General features: G+C 46.2%; 1 protein-coding gene across 1 annotated transcript in view; it reads right to left on the bottom strand.

The window, feature by feature from the left end:
• Window positions 1-24826, bottom strand: part of atf6 (activating transcription factor 6) — a 440428-nt gene that overhangs the window by 284815 nt on the left and 130787 nt on the right. The window contains exons 11-12 of the mRNA XM_038795101.1: window positions 9522-9632; window positions 792-891 (exon numbers count right to left, since the gene is read on the bottom strand). Coding sequence (XP_038651029.1) covers window positions 792-891; window positions 9522-9632 — 211 coding nt within the window. The remainder of the gene's footprint in view (window positions 1-791; window positions 892-9521; window positions 9633-24826) is intronic.

Genomic DNA, 24826 nt, shown 5'->3' with positions numbered 1-24826 from the left:
CTGTGACTAAACTAAGAGATATTTACGAATCTAACAAAAGCAAAGCATTTCGCCTTTTTGTTTTTTGTTCAAATTACATGCAGTCCCTTGGATCCAATTGCAATAATTCGAAAAGCTTAAAAACTGGAAATTTTCTGAAAGCTCCACTTAGCTCCCAATTGGAAGATTTAAGATAATCACTGCACATACACAAGGTTAACAACAGAATAAGACCTTCATTTGCTTCTTTCCCCAGAAAGTTGGTTAGAATATCAGCTGATCTATTATAAGGTCCAATAATATTGTGACACAATGGCTTTTCAAAGATGGAATCAAGTTCTGTGTAGGCACAAGATAGATACTGCAGCCAAAGGAATTTACATCAAAGCTTTCTGATCGCTATCCTGGACTTGCTATTAGAAATTTAGCCCAAGATCAAGGTCAATGAAGACAAAGGGGAGTTCATAAGGAGCAGAGACAGGTGTACTAAAATGCAGAAGCCAAATTAACTTGAGTGAAAGTACCCAAAATCGAAAAAACTGCTTCAATCTTCCATGCAACAGAAGATTCAAAATATGATACTAAGCATAAATATCTAGAATTGGTAGGACTTCTTCGCTCTTACGAATTACTATGCTTACCCAACCCCAATCAGACCTACCCTATCCTACAAACGAGTGGCAGTTACTTTGACAGCGATAAATTTGACATTTGCTTTACTTCTCAGGTATATACTTATTTCTCAAACTGTAACTATCCACAAAAGGAAGTTTTAATTTTTTTTAAAAAATAAGTAAATATTAAGTACCAACCGTCACAGTTCTTAATTTATGAAGCATTTTGGATCCTTTTCTCAATTTGACTCTGACGACTTCATGTCGATGGACCCACCCACGGAGTTCATCTGCTAGCCTACACCAAGATAACAGAGAAAATGTTTCAGGAGAAATTGGTGACTGATAATATTCACAAGTTATGACTGGACATTCAATCTGGGAGCTGTTGAGGCAAGGTTAAAATGGATAATCTTTGTTTAATTCACTAAATCTATCAGCAAACTGCTCAATTATGTGAAATCAGTTATCTGGATCTTCACACAGGTAATATGTTTTGAAACAGGTTATTTTGCATAAATTCCGTGTGCTTAAGTATGTAATATCAATAAAGCACTATTAATACAGCAATAGCATCAAGATATTTTGTTTTCCTTGGAGATAAATAGGTTAGCTCTACTGATGTATAGTTCACTATTAAAAACATCAGTTGAATTATTCAGCATGCTGCTAAAATGTGCATTTACTGTCAAATCCAATAACTAAGGCTTGGTTCACAGAGCAAGCTCCACAGGGATAATGCTATCTTGGGGTTGGCGTTACTGCCAACCGGCAGCCACTTAATTAGCCATCAAACCTTGAGAAGAACACAACGTACTCCAAGTTACATAAATTCTTTTTCGGTTAAGAAAAAACAATGAAGTAGTTAAAAGGGAGGGAAGAAAAAGAAGAAAATATAGAAAGGGAAATAAGACTCATGCCATGAAACAGCATCTGCACAGGCATGAAGACCCAGCCAAATGGCCACCTTCTATGCTTTAAGTTCCATCACTTTTGAAATACGAAGTTCTCAATGAAAACATATTTTTATTTAAACACAATACTTGTAAACTTACATTGTGGGTGGCCACATGCATTCCTGCCGACAACAGGCATAGCAAGCTCACTTGAAGTGTTTAAGCCATCTCACTCAAACACAAGGTAGAAGGGGTAATTTGTTACTTTTTTAACTCTTTTACAGTAAAGGATGGACTTTCTTTAATTATTTTAAAACTTGGCATCAAGCAGTCCCAGGACTGGTACAGCAGTCAGCTGTAAAGACTTTTTAATCCTGTTCCAAACTCAAATCAACAATATTCCATTTCCAATTCATACAACAGTTGGTTAATTTTCTATTGCTTACATCCAACCAACTTGGACTGAAGCTGCTTTTAATTGCAAACAGCTATCTGTTGGCAAGAAACTGGGCAAGCATTTCCAAAACTCTTCCTTAATTAGACGGTTATATATTTGAAAAAATAATTTAATCTTTATCCGATCCAGATTCAGGTATTAGCAATGAAAGCAAAATCCTTTAGTCCACTTGTTATGACCCCCAGAAAGACTAATAACATTTTGAAAAGCTATTTGCATTTCCAAAGACTGAGTAAAAGGTCACACAACAAGATTTAAGTTTCAACGCATTTACTGTTACAAATGAACTAAAAGCAACATTGACGCAACAACATTCAGCAGGTAATTTACAGTTTAAGCTATAGAAAAGATCCCACCTGTGACATTTAGCACAATTGAAAATCCCAAGCCACGCTGCCCTTCAAGTAGCTATTTGATTCTTCCGGAACCGTCTAAGGTATTCTCCACTCCCATGGGTCTGCTTCATTTTCCTATTCCCAGCTGGGTAACTACTAGTCCCAGAACTGACTTCCACTGTGAGGGTTAAGCTGGAAATCCCTTCCCTGTAGCTCAAACTGGGTGAATCTTCCAGCCTCTTATAAAGTCTCACAAACTCCGTCTCTTCAATCTGAGTACGAGCTCCCATCCATGTTCTGTATGGTGAACAATAGTATTACCATTTTCTCTGCTTCAGATTCAGAAATAGCTGCCTCCATATCCTGCTCTCTCTCTCACTCAGATTCTTGCAGACTCACTTAGATCCCTGAGGTTTGGTGAAATCTTAGGAAGCCCTGTAACCCAATACTGCAACGGCTCCTTCTGGATCCTTCGCTTTCCAAAATCCATCTTCAGCTTGGCCTTGTGTCCAGAGAGAAATGCCAATTAGCTACCCTCCAGACCCCAACTCCATTCTCGCTTAGAATTAAAAAGACAGGAACTTCCGGTGGCGGCAATGCGGAACTAAGCCGCACGTTCGGCAGCTCCCGCTAATAACGGACTTTGGGGCTCTTTTCAGGGCCCTCAACGGAACTTCGTCGACGAATCCCGACGTGGGAAGGGGTCTGGAGTAGATCCCTACGGTCCTATGGTCCGGACCAGGAGTGGGGCAAGAAGAAAAACGGTGGAAGCGCCCCTGGAAAAGCGGGGGAAGAGAAACAAAATGGCGGCCGGCGGAGCCCTAGAGGAGCTGAGGCAGTGGGCGCAGGAGACTCTGCTGCGCTGCTTCCAGGAGCTTAAGGTGGAGCTGCTTGAGTCGCTGAAGGCTACCACCAGAGAGCTGATGGAGACTCAGACAGCCCAGGGGGCCGCGATCCGGGAGCTGCAGCAGCAGGCCTCCGAAAGGGAGGATGAGGCCGTGGCCGTCGCGGGGAAGGTGGAGATGCACGAGGCGCTCCATAAAAGGTGGCAGGAGCGGTTCAAGGAGCTGGACAACCGGTCGAGGCGGAAGAATTTGCGGATCCTGGGCCTCACGGAGGGGCTGGAGGGGTCGGACCTGGCGGCCTATGTGGTTGTTATGCTGAACTCGCTGATGGGAGCTCGGTTCTTCCAGGGGCCCCTGGAGTTGGAGGGGGCCCACAGAATTCTGGCTAGGAGGCCCAAGCAGAACGAGCCGCCGTGGGCGGTGTTGGTGCGGTTTCACCGGTTCGTTGATGGTGAGTGCGTAATCCGGTGGGCCAAGAAGGAGCGGAGCAGCAAGTGGGAGAACACGGAGGTGCGGATCTTCCAGGACTGGAGTGCGGAGGTGGCTAAGCGGAGGGCCGGGTTCAACCGGACGAAGGCGGTGCTCCACAGACGGAGCGTGAAGTTTGGCATGTTGCAGCCGGCGCGTCTGTGGGTCACCTACAAGGACAGGCACCATTATTTTGAGACCCCGGAGGAGGCGTGGGCCTTTGTGCAGGCCGAGAAACTGGACTCAAACTGAGGGTCCAAGATGGGGGATTTTGTATGATAATGTAATTGTATTTGATTTTTGCTCTGGGGGCGGGGGGGGTTCTCTGTTTAATGCAAGATGTGGGTTGGCTTTCGGGCAGGGAGGTAAACTGGGAGTGCGGGGAGATGGTGGTGGGGACTGGCAATGGGAGTTGCCCTAGAGGAGGCGGGGTTGGGCAGGGCGAAAACGCGGGCTTTTCTCTGGTTTCCCGCGCTGTGGGATGATGGGGGCGGAGACGGGGCTGAGAAGCGCGGGCTGTTGCTGGCTGATATTTTCCCGCGCGGCCGGGGGGGGGGGGGGGGGGGGGGGGGGGGGCCTGCTGATGGGCACAAAAGAGGAGGAGTAGTCCCACATGGAGAGGAGTCGGAGGTATGGCAGGAGTCGCCAGGGTCAGCAGAAGTTAGCTGGCTCACGGGAGTGCTATGAAAGGAGGGGCGCAGCTAGGGGCGGTCCTAGCCTTGGGGGGGGGGGGGGGGACCGGGTTGCCGCTGGAATGGCCAGGAAGGAGCTGGAGGATGCAGGGGGGTGCTGGGGTGGTGGTGGTGGTGGTGCGTGTGTGGGTGGGGGGGGGGGGGGGGGGGGGGGGGGGGGGGGGGGGGAGTTGTCGCTGTGGGGAACTGGCCAAGCAGGGGACGCTGGCCAGTGGTGGGCAGGGGATTGGTTGTGGCTAATCGGCAGGGCAGGGAGCCCTCTGATCCGGCTGATAACCTGGAATGTGAGGGGGCTGAATGGGCCAGTCAAACGGGCCAGGGTGTTTGCGCACTTGATGGGGCTGAAGGCGGATGTGGCCATGGTCCAAGAGACACACCTGAAAGTGGCGGACTAGGTTCGGCTGAGGAAGGGTCGGGTGGGCCAAGTATTTCATTCGGAGCTGGATGAAAAGAATCGGGGGGTGGCGATCCTGGTGGGAAAGAGGGTGTCGTTTGAGAAGTTAAATGTAGTGGCTGACAGTGGCGAGAGGTATGTGATGGTGAGTGGTAAGCTGCAGGGGGAGCGGGTGGTGTTGGTGAATGTTTACGCCCCAAATTGGGACGATGCGGGGTTTATGCGGCGCATGTTGGGCCGCATTCCGGACCTGGAGGCGGGGGGCCCGATCATGGGGGGGGGACTTCAACACGGTGCTGGATCCCCCATTGGATCGATCCAAGTCCCGGACGGGTAGGAAGCCAGCGGCGGCTAAGGTGTTGAGGGGATTTATGGATCAGATGGGAGAGGTGGATCCCTGGAGGTTTGCGAGGCCAAGGGCCAGGGAGTACTCGTTTTTCCCCCCCGTGCATAAGGCCTATTCGAGGATTGATTTTTTTTGTCCTGAGCAGGGGGCTGGTTTCGAGGGTGGAGGATGCTGAATACTCTGCCATTGCCATCTCAGATCATGCCCCGCACTGGGTGGACCTCGGGCTGGGGGAGGAGAGGGACCAACATCCGCTCTGGCACTTGGAGATGGGGCTGCTGGCAGATGAGGAGGTGGCAGGGAGGGTTCGGGGGTGTATTGAGAGGTACCTTGAAGCCAACGATAACGGGGAGGTCCGAGTGGGGACGGTCTGGGAGGCATTGAAGGCGGTGATTAGAGGGGAGTTGATTTCCATCCGAACCCATAGGGAGAGGGGGAGCAGAGGGAGAGACTGATAGGGGAGATGGTGAGGGTGGATAGGAGATGTGCGGAGGCTCCGGAGGAGGGATTGCTGGGGGAGAGACGTAGCCTTCAGGCCAGGTTCGACCTATTGACTACCAGAAAGGCGGAAGCTCAGTGGAGGAAAGCACAGGGGGCGGTGTATGAATATGGGGAGAAGGCGAACAGGATGCTGGCACACCAGCTCCGAAAGCGGGACGCGGCCAGGGAGATTGGGGGAGTGACAGATAGAGCTGAAAAGGTGGTGCGGAGGGGGGTAGATGTTAATGGGGTCTTCATGGACTTTTATGGGGAACTGTACAGGTCTGAACCCCCGGTGGAGGGGGGTGGAATGGGGCGCTTCTTGGACAAGCTGCGATTTCCGAGGGTGGAGGAGGGGCAGGTGGAGGGACCGGGGGCGCCGATTGAGCTGGAGGAGCTGGTTAAAGGGATAGGGAGCATGCAGTCGGGGAAGGCGCCGGGGCCGGATGGGTTTCCGGCCGAATTTTATAAAAGGTATACGGACCTGTTGTGCCCCCTGTTGGTCCGGACCTTTAACAAGGCAAGGGGGGGGGGGGGGGCTTTGCCCCCAACTATGTCACGGGCCTGATTTCCTTGATCCTGAAGCGGGCCAAGGACCCTCTGCAGTGTGGGTCATATAGGCCGATCACGCTGCTCAATGTAGACTCCAAGCTGCTGGCAAAGATCTTAGCTACAAGAATGGAGGATTGTGTGCCGGGGTCATTTATGAGGACCAGACAGGGTTTGTGAAGGGAAGGAAGTTGAATACAAACGTATGAAGGCTCCTCAACGTTATTATGATGCCGGCTGTGGAAGGGGAGGCGGAGATAGTGGTGGCATTAGATGCGGAGAAGGCCTTTGATAGGGTTGAGTGGGGTATCTGTGGGAGGTGTTGGAAAGGTTTGGGTTTGGGGAGGGGTTTGTCCGTTGGGTGAGGTTGCTCTATGAGGCCCCGATGGCGAGTGTAGCCATGAATAGGAGAAGGTTGGAGTACTTTCGGCTGTACCGCGGGACGAGACAGGGGTGTCCCCTGTCCCCCTTGCTCTTTGCGTTGCCAATTGAGTCCCTGGCCATGGCGTTGAGGGAGTCAGGGAACTGGAGGGGCCTGGTGCGGGGTGGGGAGGAGCATCGAGTGTCACTTTATGCGGACGACCTGTTGCTGTATGTGGCGGACCCGGTGGGGGGGATGCCGGAGGTGATGAGGATTCTTAGTGAATTTGGGGGCTTCTCTGGGTATAAGCTGAACCTGGGCAAGAGCGAGTTGTTCGTGGTGCACCCGGGGGATCAGGAGGAGGGGATTGGTAGGTTCCCACTGAAGCAGGCAGGGAAGAGCTTCAGGTACCTAGGAGTCCAGGTGGCTGGGAGCTGGCGGGCCCTGCACAAGCTCAACCTCACAAGGTTGGTGGAGCAGATGGAGGAGGAGTTCACAAGGTGGGATATGTTACCGCTCTCACTGGCGGGGAGGGTGCAGTCCGTTAAGGTGACGGTGCTCCCGAGGTTTTTGTTCCTGTTCCAGTGCCTCCCCATCCTTATCCCGAAGGCCTTTTTTAGGAGGGTCAACAGGAGCATTACGGGATTTGTGTGGGCGCATGGGACTCAGAGGGTGAGAAGAGTGTTCTTGGAACGGGGCAGGGATAGGGGGGGCTGGTTCTGCCCAACCTATGTGGGTACTATTGGGCTGCCAACGCAGCGATGGTGCGTAAGTGGGTAATGGACGGGGCAGCATGGAAGAGGATGGAGGTAGCGTCCTGTGTGGGCACGAGCCTGGAGGCGCTGGTAACGGCGCCATTGCAGCTCCCTCCAACGAGGTATACCACGGGCCTGGTGGTGGCGGCTACCCTCAAAATTTGGGGGCAATGAAGACGGCATAGGGGAGAAGTGGGGGGCTCGATGGAGGCCCCGATACGGGGGAACCATCGGTTTGTTCCAGAGAGCATTGATGGCAGATTTCTGGGCTGGCACAGGGTAGGGGTTAGGAGGTTGAGGGACCTGTTTGTGGAGGGGAGGTTTGCGAGCCTGGGTGAGTTAGAGGGGAAGTTTGGGCTCCCCCTGGGGAACATGTTTCGGTACATGCAGGTTAGGACGTTTGCCAGGCGGCAGGTGGAGGGGTTCCCCTTGTTGCCCCCACGTGGGGTACGGGACAGGGTGCTCTCGGGGGTGTGGGTTGGAGGAGGGAGGATTTCAGACATATACCGGGTAATGCAGGAGGTAGACGAGGCCTCGGTGGAGGAACTGAAGGGTAAATGGGAAGAGGAGCTGGGTGAGGAGATTGAGGAGGGGACGTGGGCGGATCCCCTGGAAAGAGTGAATTCCTCCTCTTCCTGTGCGAGGCTTAGCCTCATACAGTTCAAGGTGCTGAATAGGGCCCACATGACTGGGACGAGGATGAGTAGGTTTTTTCGGGGGCGATGACAGGTGTGCTAGGTGCTCGGGGTGCCCAGCGAACCGCACCCATATGTTTTAGGCGTGCCCAGCGCTGGGGGAGTAGGGAAGGGGGTAGCAAGGACGGTGTCGAGGGTGGTGGGATCCAGGGTCAAGCCAGGCTGGGGACTCGCAATTTTTGGGGTTGCAGTGGAGCCGGGAGTGCAGGAGGCGAAAGAGGCCGGTGTCCTGGCCTTTGCGTCCCTAGTAGCCCGGCGGAGGATTCTTCTTCAGTGGAAGGATGCGAGGCCCCCAAGCGTGGAGGCCTGGATCAATGATATGGCGGGGTTCATCAAATTGGAGACGGTGAAATTTGCCCTGAGGGTATCAGTTCAGGGGTTCTTTAGGCGGTGGCAGCCTTTCCTGGACTTCCTGGCGGAATGGTAGGGAAATAGGCCAGCAGCAGCAGGGGGGGGGGGTTGGTTGGTTCGGTGGGAGGGAGAACTGTGTACATGGGTTTGTGGGATGTGGCGGGTGTTATCTCTTTCCTTTTTGTTGTTTGCTTTTTTTCAGTTGCTTTTGTAGTTGGGTGGGTGTTGTTCTTGGGTTTTTACCATGGTTGTTTTGTTAATATTGTGTTGTTGTTGTTTATATTTTGTGAAAATCTTAATAAAAATTATTTAACAAAAGAAAAAGAATGAAAAAGACAGTTTAAAACGTAGCCATTGATGACATTACTCACACCGCCCTGTGAGATTTGGAGACTAACAGTCTGTCCACAGTCATAGAATCAAAGAATTTACAGTACAGAAGGAGGCCATTCAGCCCATCAAGTCTGCACCGGCCTTTGGAAACAGCACTTCACTTAAACCCAGAGCTCCACCCTGTCCCCATAACCCAGTAACCCCACCTAACCTTTTTGGACACTAAGGGCAATTTAGCATGGTGAATCCACCTGACCTGCACATCTTTGGACTGTGGGAGGAAACCAGAGCACCCAGAGGAAACCCACGCAGACACGGGGAGAACGTGCAGACTCCAGTGACCCAAGCCGGGAATCAAACTTGGGACCCTGGCACTGTGAAGCAACAGTGCTAACCAATGTGCTACAATACTGGCAGTCAGCACAATGTTCTTGCCATTGTCTACCGATGTGAATATTTTTCAAATTCTCAGGACATCTCTTGACTTAGGCACCTCTTTTCCCAATAAGAATCAAGTCACCCAGGCTGGTTGTTGGACAGAATACAAAGGTCACATGACACCCTTCACTACACCATTTTACCTTAAATTCAAGAAACAGTTTCAAAACATAACAATAAACTTTGTATTCCTCTCCGCCACCATAAAAGGACAATATATACAAGCCTACTTCTCTATACAGCCCACAAAATTCACCTGTGGTGCAACCAAACATGATGAAACAACCATATTTTAGAAGATTGACTTTGGAGGAACCATCCAGTATACTTGATGCCAGATCCCTCCAACTGTACAGCTTCCCTTTACACAAAACCCTTGAAATGCTGCAGAGCTGGGCAGTTCATAGGGATGACAACCATTTATTTATTAAGTATGCCTTTCAGGGAGGGATTAAATATCAAGTACAGCATTTGTACAGCTTCTTGAAACAGAATGAAATTTTGGCGGTTTCCATACAATACTATATACTCACCTAAGCGATTCAGTCCTATTAACTTGTGGTTGACATGCTCGTTGGACAAAGAGAAGAGGTTCCTTCTTCACTACCATCAGATCTTTTTTTTCTGAGATTGAAATTCCATTTCTGAAAGAAGCAGATTGTGAAATTTAGAAGGGCCTTGGCTCTCAGGGCAACAAAGTGTCTATATCTTCACATATACGCTCATAACACTTGATTGAAACAAATGATAAGTCAAATTCTGAGTGAACACTGGGGTCATAACTCGCACATCTCACTGGCAAAAGCTACTTGTTGCTATACCGTATTTTCCCATTCCTTACCATTGAAGTTAAATCCAAATTATTTCTAGCTTTTAAAAATCTTGACACATGTCAGGTTAAGACAATAGCTGTTGTTCCTAAAGATATTAATCCCCCTCACCAACCCATGCCGAGTGCTTCCCTTGCATGTGCAATATTTGGAACTAAAATCCAAAGTTAAACAATTTCGGCAGTAATACACAAATCCCTGCCAGGGCTAAGGTAGAGATCAGCATCTTCCGATTTATTCTCACAGTTGCAAACGTCAACTTGCGAGGCTTCCTTTGGACTCAAAAGAAGTTTGATACAATAATAATAACAATAATCTTTTATTGTCACAAGTTATTTAGCTTATAAAACCAGAAATATGTGGCAATTGAAATAAATCCCATTAAATCAATGCATTGAGCCAAAAGGAGGCTACACATTTGACAAGTTGCTTCATGTTGCTGTAGTTTCGAAACAAGAGTTGTAGAGTTGCAAGAGTTGAAAATCTGTTCTAGCAGTTACAATAGATGTTTATTGACATTCCCGCAAAGGATGTTACAATATTATTATTTTTTCTAAATTTAAAGTACACAATTATTTTTTTTTTCCAATTAAGAGGCAATTTATTGTGGCCAATCCACCTAACCTGCACATCTTTGGGTTGTGGGGGTGAAACCCTCGCAGACATGGGGAGAATGCACAACTCCACATGGACGGTGACCCAGGGCAGGGATTTGAACCCGGGTCCTCAGCGCCATAGTCCCAGTGCTAACCACTGCACCACATGCCACCCTATAGTATTATTATTAAGGTTCGGTTGCTTCCCAATACCGACAAGCATCCCCAACAGGAGGTTTGAAGTTGATATTTTGATGGACAGTTCAAAGTGTGTGTTAAAGGATTAGGTGTATTTGATATGGGGCTATGAATACAAGCCTGTTTGAGTTCATAAGGGATTAAATACTTGAGCTTTTAAAGTTTTGAGTGGACTTTCATGAATTATGTTTTTTACAATAACAAAGGTTATGACAGATACTTAGGCCTTTGCTTTATTTAATGACAACTTGGCTCCTCAGGTTTGCCCAGGCCGGATATTGGGCGAGCTGGCACGGAAAGTGAAAGGGAAAAGGGAATGAGTTCTGGGTGGGAGGGCATGGATTAGCCAGAGTTGGCACTCAGGCTATATGGGTGCATGGGAGTGGATGGGTTCATGATTTGGCATTAAGTTGGCAAAGGACTGCAAGGAGCCTGGGGTGGGGGGTTACAAGTTGGCATGGATGGCGCATACGGTGTGGGTGGGAGAGTGATGGGATCAGGACTAGAGGGCCTAACGTTTTAGAAATGAACTAGGCCAAAGGTGGGCCTTGCAAATTTGGTAACTCCTGCAGTCACCTCCAATCTGTATCTGGGGGCAATGGGCCCAACTCTATCCTGCACCTGCACACTTGTACCCCACACTGACTGCTTATCCTCCCTTTCCCCATTGGCCAGTGTGAAAATGGGATAAGACATTTTCCACAAGGCAGATGCCGGAACCAGGAAATTTCCCAATTCCCATTTTCCACCTTGGTAGTCAATATCAGGTCCCGGGTGTCAAAAACAAATTTTCTGACAAAAACAGACAATACCTTCATTGAGGAAGTCTCAAATTCAAGGAGAAGCTCAAATGTACATGACTCTCTTCACCCCTATTAATATTGACTTTGAACAAGAGGTAATCCCATCACCTGCGCCCAACAGTCAGCATAAAGTGCATGTTTCTTTAATTGGAGTTAAGAGATCACTTATTTGTACATCGTGTAGCCAGGTTTGAGGAAGTGAAAATAAAAAGTTTGGTCTATATTCACAAAACTGCATAAAAATACTTATCCGATCCTACCAACATTATGGTAACAGCAAAACTCTAGGATTACCATGTTTCAACATTTGAATTGCATGAATTATGTCAACTAAACTTGTTGTTTTGCATTGGCTGTGACTCAGTACACATGTGTCAGTTGGCTTTGTTGCAACAGCCAATGAAACCCTGGCTGGAGTATAGTGACTGAAGTAATCAACTTATCCAGAACTGATGGTACTGTGTTAGCCAAGAGTCTGGAGGCAATAAAGGAAAAGAAAATTAAGCTCAAGGGTCAACGGTCAGACAGCCCAGTTGAGTAACATCTAACACGACTGTACAGATACCATTTCACGTGTCACTAGTGGCAACGGCTTAGTCAATGGTGCAGCAGATTATCCTCACAACGCAAAGCAGCTTCATATCTTTGTGCTCTATCATCCTGTAATATAGATTTGAAAAGCCGTCTGCAAATCATTAATCTATTTCTATAGATAAACCTAATTGAAAGACACTGAGCCAAAGCTGTATCCAAAAGGAACAGTATGTTGAAATGAGAAACAACTTAAATATTTCCTATGGCTTCAACAATCACTTAATAAGAGGGAGACAATAACCTCAGATCAAGTCGACATGATTGGCTTTAGTGAAATTCCAATGATGGTGAAATGAACATCACCAAGTCATTCAAATCTTTCTGATCCTTTCCACGTAAGAAAGCTCCAATTATCTCAAAGAAAGCAAATCAGAGCTGTGCTCAAAGAATTTCCATTTTCTGAACTGTCATACAGCAAATGGGCACAATGCCAAAACAAAATGTAATTTCAGCTACTCAATTGTTGGAACTTGGGAGATTTTTTTTAATGATTTAAAGCTGAGAAAACTAATTCAAAATACACGTGACCAAGATGTGGCCAAGGTTTGAGAATGGCAGGCACATTGAATAAGTGATCCAAAGCCTAGCCAATTTAATTGTCAATTAAAAATGCCCTGAGCAAAAAGTAAGCACTACTCTAAAATTGGAATACTCAACTTCTGGAGTTATTTGTTGAACAGTAAACACAACATGCTGCCCACGGACCTCGCTGGACCTGGGATGACAGTGGCAGACATTTTAATAGTAGTTGCCAAGCAAAAACAGTCAAACTTATATTCCTCCTTAAAAGAGCTTGTTAACAATTATAGAGGCCAACTGAAAATTGTCCTGAAAGTTAAGCCCACTTGAGTAGACACGACACAAAGCAAAAAGGGGAGTTATAACAGCCCAATGTACCAAAACATTAAAATTGATTGTTGTGCTGGCTTTATTAATTTCATGGATATTGGCATCATGGCAAGACAGGTATTTACTGTTCATCCCAAATTGCGCTGGCAAAGTGGTGATAGCCCTTTGTTTTGAAACATTGTAGTATCAGATTGATTCAGCTGTCTTACCTCTACATAGGGAGGAGGCGGCACTTCAACCGTGTTGGTTCAGGTCAAGAGTCATAAAGGCCAGATAATTACTAGACCATGACCATTACTCTATCTTATACAATCAAATAGATGAAGCAGCTCTGGATCCCACTGTAGATTCAAGCGGGAATGTGTGAATGTGGTGAACCATATGGAAAAGGAAACCTGGATGTAAACTATGACCAATGGTGAGTCAACTGATTTGAGCCAGGGAAGCAATGGAAATATATGACTGGCTTTAATATCATCTGACAAACAACACAGGGAGGAATAAAGTCAAACAGTCCTCACTGCTGGAAAGTACCTACATCTGGGTACTGTTAAAGGAAACAAAAGGTGACTGACAATGTTCCCTCAAAGCTGCAAAGGTGGGCAGGCAGACAGCAATATGTGAGGCAGCACTCAGGGTAAAAATGACAGCACACAAACAATGCTGCCAGCATGTCCAGTCACAAAGCAATGTTAATGGGACCACACAGTGTAACCAAGAGATTGCAGACAAGAAAGAAAAATTAGAAGGAATATTTGTGATTGATAGACTCCACGTCAACATTCACTGGAGGCCAGTCATGAAGACTAACCATTTGGATGAGATCACAAAAGGCTGTTGTACCTATAAAACCACACACCATCCTGAGCCACTTTTTCCAGAAAATAAAAAATAAGAATTCTATGGCGAAATAATGGAATGCTGTGGCAGTTATTGGCCTGGTTGCAGCTGTTATGGTGATTGGGTTTCTGCTGTTTTCTCTTCCACAGTCTGGCACCAAACCTTTTCACCTCAATTTGCTTGGATCTGTGCATCGATTGCCACAAAATTAGATGGCTTCCCCAAGACCCCTACCTATGCTCCTTGTAATTGCATACTGCAAAGTGCAAGGTTCTAGTTGGGCAGGTTATCTCATCATCCAACTCTTCCTCAATCAGGATTCTTGCCACAGGGAGTTGTCACAATCTCCATCCAATTCACCTCAAATTGAAAGCGGAGCCATGTAGAAGGATCATCCTTACAGCCTTCCCAAACCACAGCTCTGTATCAGTGCACAAGACAGCATCACCATGCCAACTTGAATCATTTTGTAAATGCATTATCACAGAATCACAGAATGATACAGAACAGAAGAGGCCCTTCGACCAATCGAGTCTGCACCGACGTGTGAAAAACACCTGACCTGCCTACCTAATCCCATGTGCCAGCACTTGGCCTCAATTCGTAGCCTAAAATATTATGACAAGTACTCATTCAGGTACTTTTTAAAGGATGTGAAGCAACCCGCCTCTACTGCCTTCCCAGTCAGTGTATTCCAGACAATCACCACCCTCTGGGTAAAAAGGTTTTTCCTCAAATTCCCCCAAATCTCCTCCCCTAACGTTGAACTCTCTTGACCCCTCACAACTAACCCTTCAATTGAGGCAAATAGCTGCTCCCTATCCACCCTGTTCATGCTCCTCATAATCTTGTACACATCGATCAGGTCACCCCTCAATCTTCTCAGCTCCAGCGAAAACAACCCAAGCCTATCCAACCTCTCTTCATAACCTCAATATTCAATGCCAGGCAATATCCTGGTGAATCTCATCTGCACTCCCTCCACTGTAATCACATCCTTCCTATAAGGTGGCGACCAGAATTATTCCAGCTGTGGACTCACTAAAGTTCTATATAACCCCAACATGACCTCCCTGCTTTTGTAATGTATGCCTCGATTGATAAAGGCAAGTGTCCTATACGTCTTTTTTACCACCCTTCACACTAGACAATACCCCAATGTGGAACTAATAAGGAGAACTAGCTTGCATCTTCTTCAACAGACTAAGATCAATCTCGACAACTGAACCTCGTCTCCTCTAATCCAGAAGCCACAACCTTTTTAGATCCGAGGAGCTAATGATTTGCTGCAATCTGCATCAGGATTACAATATCAAATGTTTCCTTCTAAAACGTGGAAACTATCACAAAGCTGAAAATTTCACAGACCACAGCAACTAATCTTGATTTATAAATAAATACCAATATCAAGAACAGTACTGGCATTGTCAGCAGTTCAAAACATATCAAATTGACCAGCAGACCCAAGAGGATGATTCCTTCGGTCTAGCCATGTTTGATGATGTTCAGTGTTTTGAACAATTATTTTCTCCCTTCAGCTATTTAAACGAATGTTTGCACTGATGACATGTGCAACATATTTCCCAAAAACAAGAATCCAGTCATTTTATTTTTGTGCATTTCACACAGACACTTTTTCCCTTTTGGGGAATAGTGGGGAAGTGGTGAAAGGGTTCCTGAGAAAATTACCAAACCATTGAACCGCATTCTGAATGCTCCTTCAGTGGCCAACAAGTCCTGGCATTGGACTTTAACCCGGACCTTCTGGCCCATCATTGCTGTCCACAGGATCTTGCTTTCTGCATTAATGACTGAAAGTTTCAAAACTTAAAAACTTCAATCTTTGAATTTCTTTCAGCTCTCCCCTCCAACATTGGGGATTAACTCATTTTATCTGTTGGATCTAGTTGGACCATTTGCCACATGACTACCAGAATGTCACACAACACTTCAAGTGCAACCTGGCCGGTCATCTGCTCAGATTCAGAAAGAACCATGACCACTTTTGCAGTCATATCACTTCCCCAACCCATTTGGCATGTCACTTCCACATAAACGTATGAAGTTGTTCAAGCTAAATCAACCCTCTTGAAAGTTGTTTTGGTTCTCCCTTCTTGGGTCACTCTTAAAAGGTTCCCTCCAATGTTCTTTTTGAAAGCAATATACCAAAGTCTGCTGTTGCAGAACTAACTGGCAATGCAGAGGTTGCAAATTCAAATCCTCCAAAAGCAAGCAATGAAACCGAATTCAATGAACTTGGTAGATTATGGGCTAGCAGCATGGAAACTGCATGATCGCTGTAAAAACCCAAGTTGGTTTGGCTTTCCACCCAGCGTAGCCTATACGACTCCAGTTTAATTACACATTTGATTCATGATGTCCTTGTGGTAACTGAGATGCACAATATCTACTTACTAGATGTTGCCCAAATGTGATTATTGAGTTTGTTAAAGTTCATTGAGCTTGCTAATTAAAATCATAATTAAAAACTTAGTACTTTTCCCATCACTTGCATATGTCAATTACATTTACTTATCCATTTCCCCATGTCGTTCAAAATTCTCTCAATGCACAAGTACCCTTAAGACTTGATTCATCCATCATCTAGAATGGATGGGAGATGGGCTGAAAATCAATTTCTGTTTAATTATCCAAGTCTCCGAGCACACTGGATATGTATTTGATTTTCCACAGTACATTGGTGATACCTTCTTGATCAAAATAAAACTTCCTAATACTAGTTATTCAAGATGCTAACCTATTACTAGATTAAACTCCATATCCGTGCTTTGTGATTTTAACTCGCCTCTCCCTATCTTCCCCCACCACCACCACCACCACCATTCTGGCACAAATGTCTCCAAACCCTGTTGGGTCTTAACTTGGTTATTTCATATCTACAGCATTGCGAGTTACATCTGTAAATGTTCTGAGTGTCTAGCATGTTGAGGTATGCCCGTCTGCTCAATAACTAATTGTATGAGTGCCTCAATAGTTGTGCCCTGCAATCTGCATTTTATATTCCTGTTTTATAATCCTTTGTAGTTCCTTCTCTATTCTGGTGAAAAAAACAGACCATCTGAACACTTGCCAAGACGAGTCCAGACACTAAATCACCAGCCTGCTTTATTTTCCAGGATTTTAAATAAACATTATAGCTATAATTAAGCTTAATTCAATCATTATTTGCCTTTGTGGATTAATACATCATGTCAACACAAAGCATCTTCACATTGGTGAGTAATAAAAATCATAGTTACAGCACAAGAAGCTGCCATTTGGCCCATAGTAGAAATAGTAGAGGAGACACCAGACACCAGTTTCCTTGTCTCTCTCCCAGCTCGGTGAAAGCAATTTTCTATCACTTTATTTGTGTAAATTATTCACTATTTTGCTTATTAACTAAATAAGGTAGAACAGAAATGGAAGGGCTGGTAGTGTAATGTGACTGCAGGACACAGGTATCTGTGGAATGGAATATACTGTGATCTCAGATAACCATATCTGCAGCTGAGGCAACTTTGGTTGCTGAGCTGAGTAAGAGTTGCCGACATTGCAGGACATAAGGAAGGGGGAGAGTTACCTGACACTTTGTACCAGAAGGCAGCCACTCCCCTTAGATTAGTAGGATGTGACTGCAGGTATGGCACGTAAGGGAACTGGCATAAAGTGATGGAGCAGCTCCAGCCCCTGAATTTGCCCAACAGGTTCGGGGTTATTGCCACCTGTGTGGATGAGGAGAGGACTACAAGTTCTAAGGGCCCTTCTTGTTGATTCCCTTAGTTCCTATTTCTTCTATTTTGTCTTCATCTTTTTTGGTCCATGGTCATTAATAGAGACATACCTTTACGTTGAGTGGAGGAAATAAGGAACTCAAAGTGTCCAAATTGGACACAAGAGTTGTCATGTTTCGTGTTTTGGTTAGAAGAACACAGATTTTATGGCACCCAAAAATTGTGGGGGGTTTGTTTCAATTGTTTGGCTGGTGGTCAATGGATTGGTCAGGGACAGTATTCTGGCTGGCAACCAACAGTGATTGGTTCCTGCCAGGTCAGGTTTTCAGAGAGAACCCAGTAGAAGCCAGTGGACTCTCAAGATGGATGCAGCTCTCCCTCTTTGCTCTACTGCTTACTGTCTGAAGAAGGGAGTTCTGGACCCTGAAAGAAGAAACTGTCTCTTTTGAGTGCTGGCTGTCTGCTATTTCTGGGAGTCCACAGTGAAAATCATTACAAACTGAAAGAAAAAACATCCATCTGGAAGCCTAGACTGAACAAGAAACTAAATGGAAGACGACCATCTGAAAAAAAGGCATTTACCCTTTTACTTTCATCATCATTTTTACACCCCTCTTTCGTGTGTGTGTGTGTGTGTGTGTGTATAAACAGGGTGGGGCGAATTAGTAGTTAACCAGCTGTGTTTGTTGCCTATTTAATTATACTTACTGTTAATAATAAAGTTAATTGTGTTTAAATTTACAAACGTGGTTACTGCAGTTATTGAACAGCCAAAGACCTCATATTTTGAAATAAAAGCTAATTTCAATCGTGTTGCGACTCCACTCCAGGTCAAACGGAGCTGTGATTGACTGCGCACTGGCCCAGGGAGTCATAACAAATTGAATGAGCATACTAACCATTGCGATGGATGCTATTCAAGTCGGGGGTGTGAAGAGGAATGTGGTAGTGATAGGAGACAGCGTCATCACATACTGCTCTCTGCAATCGAGGGCATGAGTCCACATGGCTGTATTGCATGCCTGCTGCCAGGGTTCGGGATACCTGCTCAGGGTTGGAGAGGAACTTTCAGTGGGAAGAGGAACATCCAGTGGTTGTGGGACATTTACGAACCATCGACAAAGGTAAGTCAAGAAAAGAAGTTCTGCATAGACAGTATGAGGTGCTCGGCACTAAATTAAAAACAGAACCTCAAGGTAATAATCTCTGGATTATTAGCTAATTGGCAATGGGGAAATAAGATTAGTGAGAGAAATAGAAGCCTCAAAGACTGGCGTGGAGGAAGTGGGTTCTAGCTTGCGGGTCACTGGCACCAAAGATGTGCAGGTTAGGTGGGGAAGACAGTTGGTGACCACGAAGATCAGATTGCCTCTTTGGAGGCAGAGATGCTGATGTCAGAGGGGAAAAATAAACTGAAGGCCAAGATTGATGACCTGGAAACTTGGTCATCAATTGTAGGGCTAACAATTGTAGGGCTGCCCGAAGGCATTGAGGGTGCGAGAACCATGAAGTATGTGACAAAGATGTTCGAGCAGTTGGTGGGGCAGGGGGGTCTTTGACTGCCCTCCAGAAGTAGACCAGGCACATCGGCCGTTGAGGAAGAAGCTGAGAGCTGGGGAGCCGCCACGAATGTTAACAGTACGGCTCCTTCGATACCTGGACAAGGCAAAGGTCCTGAGGTGGGCAAAGGAAACACGCGAATGCAGCTGGGAAGGCCATACTGTCCAAAACTACCAGAACTTGGGGTGGAGCTGGCAAAAAGATGGCCAGGTTTAACAAGACCAAGGCTGCTCTTTTCAGGAGCAAGGTGCGATTTGTACCCGGCTCACTTATGGGTCACGCATGGGTGCAGGAGAAGATCCATTATTTTGATAAGCCGGACGAGGTGATTAACTCTTTCAAGAAACATGGACTGGGGGACATTTAAAGATTCTGGGTGGTTCACCTGCATGGTTGAGTTATGGCAATGTGTTCAGCGCTGTTCGTACTTGTTTGTCTTTTGTTGTTGTTTTCTATTTACTCTGTTTACGGAGTGTAAAATTTGTCATAGTTGCCACTCTGCATTTGGGGTTTTTGGGTGTATTTAAGTAATTGTTGGGAACGGTGGGATGCGTGGGCGGGTCAGGGGAGGAGTTGTGGGATTGAAGAGGCTTCGGGTACACGATTAAAGGTGGGCTGGGCAGGGGGTGGTGTGTGGTACGTATTATAAATAAAATTTGTTTAACCTCAGGTGGGAGTCACTGTAACAGCAGGAATGCTGCTTAACAGAAGTGAAGTGGGGAGGAAAGCCACAACTGGCTATTTGGGGAGGGGAGGTTGTTTTCATTGTTGTTTTAATCTGGATTGATATAGCAAGCCGGGGGCAGTGGGGTCTTTTTGTTTGGGATGGGGGGCTGGGTTACTGACGACAAAGGTTTCTTCTTCGAGTCATTGGATGGAGGGGGTAGCGATAGCCATCTTGGGGTGGCCCAGGAAGCAGGCGAGGTAGAGGCATGGGAGAGTCCATTAAGATTAAGTTATGGCGAATCGTGTTTGTGGCCAATGAACAAGCAGAAGAATAGCCAGGTAGCCAAGAATCAGGGGAAAGTAGCCACAGAATGAGAGGGAGAGTAGGGGAGGGGGGACAACTAAACCTAAGAGAACAAGGAGAATACAGGCAAAAGACGAGAGGAACGGCTGAAGCGAAGGTGAGCGCGAGAAGACAACGGCAGCAAAATCCGTCCGGGAGTAGCAAGTGACAACACCAACACCAGACCCATTCAAGTATTGTCCTCTGTAATTGTTTCTCTGGCACCCAAATGTATATCTACCTCCCCAGTCACAGTCTCCACCTCCCCGCCCCCCAACAAACAGATGCCTACTTTTGTGTTGTAAATAATTTTGCCAATTGTACAGAGTTGCTGCTGTTGAGCTGGTGCATAATACTTTACCAGTTACTTTATTTTATTTTTTATTATTACTTTTATTTCTGGTATGTTTGTGTCTGCCCTTCTCTTCTATATATATCTTATTCTCTGTACATAACGGTAAATATACTTTGTTCAAAAACCCAATAAAAAGCATTTATATAAAAAAAGTTATGGCTAATCGAAGTGGGAGGGGAGGGGGTAGATGTCATTTTGGTGAAGGACCAGCGGTATTCGGTCATCCAGAGGAGGAGTTGTTATTGAAGAAGAAGAATAAGTTGTTCCAGATGGAGATTGAACTTTTGTCTACGGGGAAAGCAGTTGGGCAGTTGCATTGGGTACAAAGGATAGTTTCTTGAACTGCAGAAAAGGGGAGTAGGTTGTCGGCATACCAGCTGAGATGGCAGGCAGCTTCAAAGAAGATGGGTCAAATAAAGGACCCCGGAGGCGGGGTGATCTCTGACCCATGTATGGTGAATGGGGTGTTTGAGGCCCTTTATTGGGGGCAGTACAGGTCGGAGTCCTGAGGTGGTTTGGGGAGGGGGGGGGGGGGGGGGGGGGGGGGGGGGAGAGAGAGAGAGAGAGAGAGAGACTCGGACAATAACCAGTTCCTGGATGGTTTGGATTTCCTGGTGGTGGAGGAGGGAAAAGTACAGTGGCTGGAGGCCCCATTTATGTTGGAGGAAGTGTTGAGGCGTATCAGTTCAATGCAGTCTGAGGTGGCCACAATGTTGGGGGTTGACTACAGGCCTCCCAACAGCCAGTGGGAGATAGAGGAGCAGATAAGTAGACAGATTTTGGAAAGGAGTAAAAGCAACAGGGTTGTTGTGATGGGAGACTTTAACTTCCCCAATATTGACTGGGACTCACTTAGTGCTCGGGGCATGGGCGGGTAGAGTTTGTAAGGAACATCCAGGAGGGCTTCTTAAAACAATATGTAGATAGTCCAACTAAGGAAAGGGCTGCACTGGACCGGGTATTGGGGAATGAGCCTGGCCAGGTGGTAGAAGTTTCAGTAGGGGAGTATTTCGGGAACAGTGACCACAATTCAGTAAGATTTAAAATGCTGGTGGACAAGGATAAGAGTGGTCCTAGAGTGAATGTGCTAAATTGGGGGACGGCTAATTATATAAGGTGGGAACTGAAGAACATAGATTGGGGCTGGATGTTCGAGGGTAAATCAACATCTGACATGTGGGAGGTTTTCAAATATCAGTTGAAAGGAATTCAGGACCAGCATGTTCCTGTGAGGAAGAAGGACAAATATGGCAAATTTTGCAATCCTTTGATAACGACAGATATTGTAAGCCTTGTCAAAAAGAAAAAGGAGGCATTTGTCAGGGCTAGAAGGCTGGGATCAGACGAGGCCTGTGTGGAATATAAGGAAAGTAGGAAGTAACTTAAGCAAGAAGTCAGGAGGACTAAAAGGGGTCATGAAAAGTAATTGGCAAATAGTGTTACGGAAAATCCCACGGCTTTTTACACGTACATAAAAAGCAAGAGGATAGCCAGGGAAAGGGTTGGCCCACTGAAGGGCAGGGGAGGGAATCTACGTGTGGAGCCAGAGGAAATGGGTGAGGTACTAAATGAATACTTTGCATCAGTATTCATCAAAGAGAAGGAATTGGTGGATGTTGAGTCTGGAGAAGGGTGTGTAGATAGCCTGGGTCACACGAGATGTTGGGCGTCTTGAAAAATATTACGGTGGATAAGTCCCCAGGGCCTGATGGGATCTACCACAGAATACTGAAGGAGGCAAGAGAGGAAATTGCTGAGGCCTTGACAGAAATCTTTGGATCCTCACTGTCTTTAGGTGATGTCCCGGAGGACTGGAGAATAGCCAATGCTGTTCCTTTGTTTAAGAAGGGTAGCAAGGATAATCCAGGAAACTACAGGCCGGTGAGCCTTCCATCAGTGGTTGGGAAATTACTGGAGAGAATTCTTCGAGACACAATCTACTCCCATTTGGAAGCAAGTGGTCGTATTAGCAAGAGGCAGCATGGTTTTCTGAAGGGGAGGTCGTATCTCACTAACTTGACAGAGTTTTTCCAGGAGGTCACAAAGATGATTGATGTAGGTAGGGCAGTGTGAGTTGTCTATGTGGACTTCATTAAGGCCTTTGACAAGGTCCCGCATGGCAGACTGGTACAGAAGGTGAAATCACACGAGATCAGAGGTGAGCTGACAAGATGGATACACAACTGGCTAGGTCATAGAAGGCAGAGTAGCAATGGAAGGGTGCTTTTCTGATTGGAAGGCTGTGACTAGTGGTGTTCCGCAGGGATCAGTGCTGGGACCTTTGCTGTTCATAGTATAAATAAATGATTTGGAGGAAAATATAACTGGTCTGATTAATAAGTTTGTGGACGACACAAAGGTTGGTGGAATTGCGGATAGCGATGAGGACTGTCAGAGGATACAGCAGGATTTAGATAGTTTGGAGACTTGGGCGGCGAGATGGCAGATGGAGTTTAATCCGGACAAATGTGTGGTAATGCATTTTGGAAGGTCTAATACAGGTAGGGAATATACAGTGAATGGTAGAACCCTCAAGAGTATTGACAGTCAGAGAGATCTTGGTGTACAGGTCTGCAGGTCACTGGAAGGGGCAACACAGGTGGAGAAGGTAGTCAAGAAGGCATACGGCATGATTGCCTTCATTGGCTGGGGCATTGAGTGTAAAAATTGGCAAGTCATGTTGCAGCTGTATAGAACCTTAGTTAGGCCACACTTGGAGTATAGTGATCAATTCTGGTCGATCAGAAGGATGTGGAGGCTTTGGAGAAGGTGCAGAAGAGATTTACCAGGATGTTGCCTGGTATGGAGGGCATTAGCTATGAGGAGAGATTGAATAAACTTGGTTTGTTCTCACCTGAACGAAGGAGGTTGAGGGGGGACCTGATAGAGGTCTACTAAATTATGAGGGGCATAGACAGAGTGGATGGTCAGAGACTTTTTCCCAGGGTAGAGGGGTCAGTTACAAGGGGGCATAGGTTTAAGGTGCAAGGTTTAGAGGAGATGTACGAGGTAAGGTTTTTACATAGAGGGTAGTGGGTGCCTGGAACTCGCTGCCGGAGGAGGTGGTGGAAGCAGGGACGATAGTGTCGTTTAAGGGGCATCTTGACAAATACATGAATAGGATGGGAATAGAGGGATACAGACCTCGGAAGTGTAGAAGATTTTAGTTTAGACGGGCAGCATGGTCGGTGCAGGCTTGGAGGGCCAAAGGGCCTGTTCCTGTGCTGTACTTTTCTTTGTTCCTTTTTGTTCTTTGATCCAGAGGAGTGTGGGTCTTATCATTATTAAATTGTCAATGTGAAGTTGCTGTCTAATGTGCTGGCAGCGCTCTTGGAGGATTGTTTGCTGGGGGTGATAGCAGAGGATCAGACGGGGTTTGTGGAGGGTTATTGTTATTGAATGTCATGGTGACGCCCCGACTGGTCAGGAACCAGAGATGATTATTTCCATGGACATGGATAAAACTTTCGTCCAGGTTGGGGTATTGGGGTTTGGACCAGGGTTCATTGCCTGCATTTGGCTGTTGTATAGGGCCCCACAGCAAGTGTTTGCACTAACACAATAAGTTTGGGATATTTTTGTCTGCACAGGGGTACAAGGCAGGGATGTCCACTCTCCACATCATGTTTTGCATGGGCAATCGAGCTACTGGCAATCGTACTAAGGTCATCGATGGAGTGGAGGGGAATAGAAGGGAGGGGAGGGTTTATGGAACACCGAGCGTCCCTATATGTGGTTGATTTGTTACTATTCGAGGCGGACCCGATCTCCAATAGGAATAGAATTATGAAATTAAATGAAATGAGATGCTGAGTAAGTTTGGCTCTTTTTCAGGATACAAACTAAACTTGTGGAAGAGTGAGGTATTCCCGGTGAGTTAACAGCAGCAAGGAAGAGGTTTGGAGAAGTTGCCATTTCGGCTGATCAGGTCAAGTTTCCGGTACTCCCTCCCTCGCAGCTCTGTGGTGTACCTACACCACCAGGACAACAGCGGTTCAAGAAAGCAGCTCACCACCATCTTCTCAGGGGCAATTAGGGATGGACAATAAATACTGACCGAGGCAATGACTCCCATATTCTGTAAATTATTTTTAAACAATACTTCCAAATGATTAACAGTTAATTGCCATTGTCAGGCAGTTTCTGTTAAACTAGCTTAATTAATACTTTGCAGTTTTGAAGTTCAAAGTCATAAAGTCTGACTGTTAGTCTAAGTTATAGTTTTAAAAAAAAAAGCTTACCAGTGATATATCACACACACCAAATTCCCACATTAGCACTCTTTCTCCGTAGCACAGAATCTTCATCAGTCTACTCTGTGCTTCTCCTCTCTTTGTTGACTTAAAATAAGGATCTTCATGAATTTTCATTCCCTACATGGGAGCGATAATCTGTCCACACACCTCTCTTTAAAAATACACTTCTTTTTGTCTGTTTTCTAAAATGAAACCATGTTCACAAACTGAGGGG

This window comes from Scyliorhinus canicula, chromosome 4 (assembly GCF_902713615.1).
Source record: "Scyliorhinus canicula chromosome 4, sScyCan1.1, whole genome shotgun sequence".
Classification (NCBI taxonomy): domain Eukaryota; kingdom Metazoa; phylum Chordata; class Chondrichthyes; order Carcharhiniformes; family Scyliorhinidae; genus Scyliorhinus; species Scyliorhinus canicula.
The sequence above is the reverse complement of the archived record's forward strand: the minus strand, read 5'-3'. Positions and strand labels throughout refer to the sequence as shown.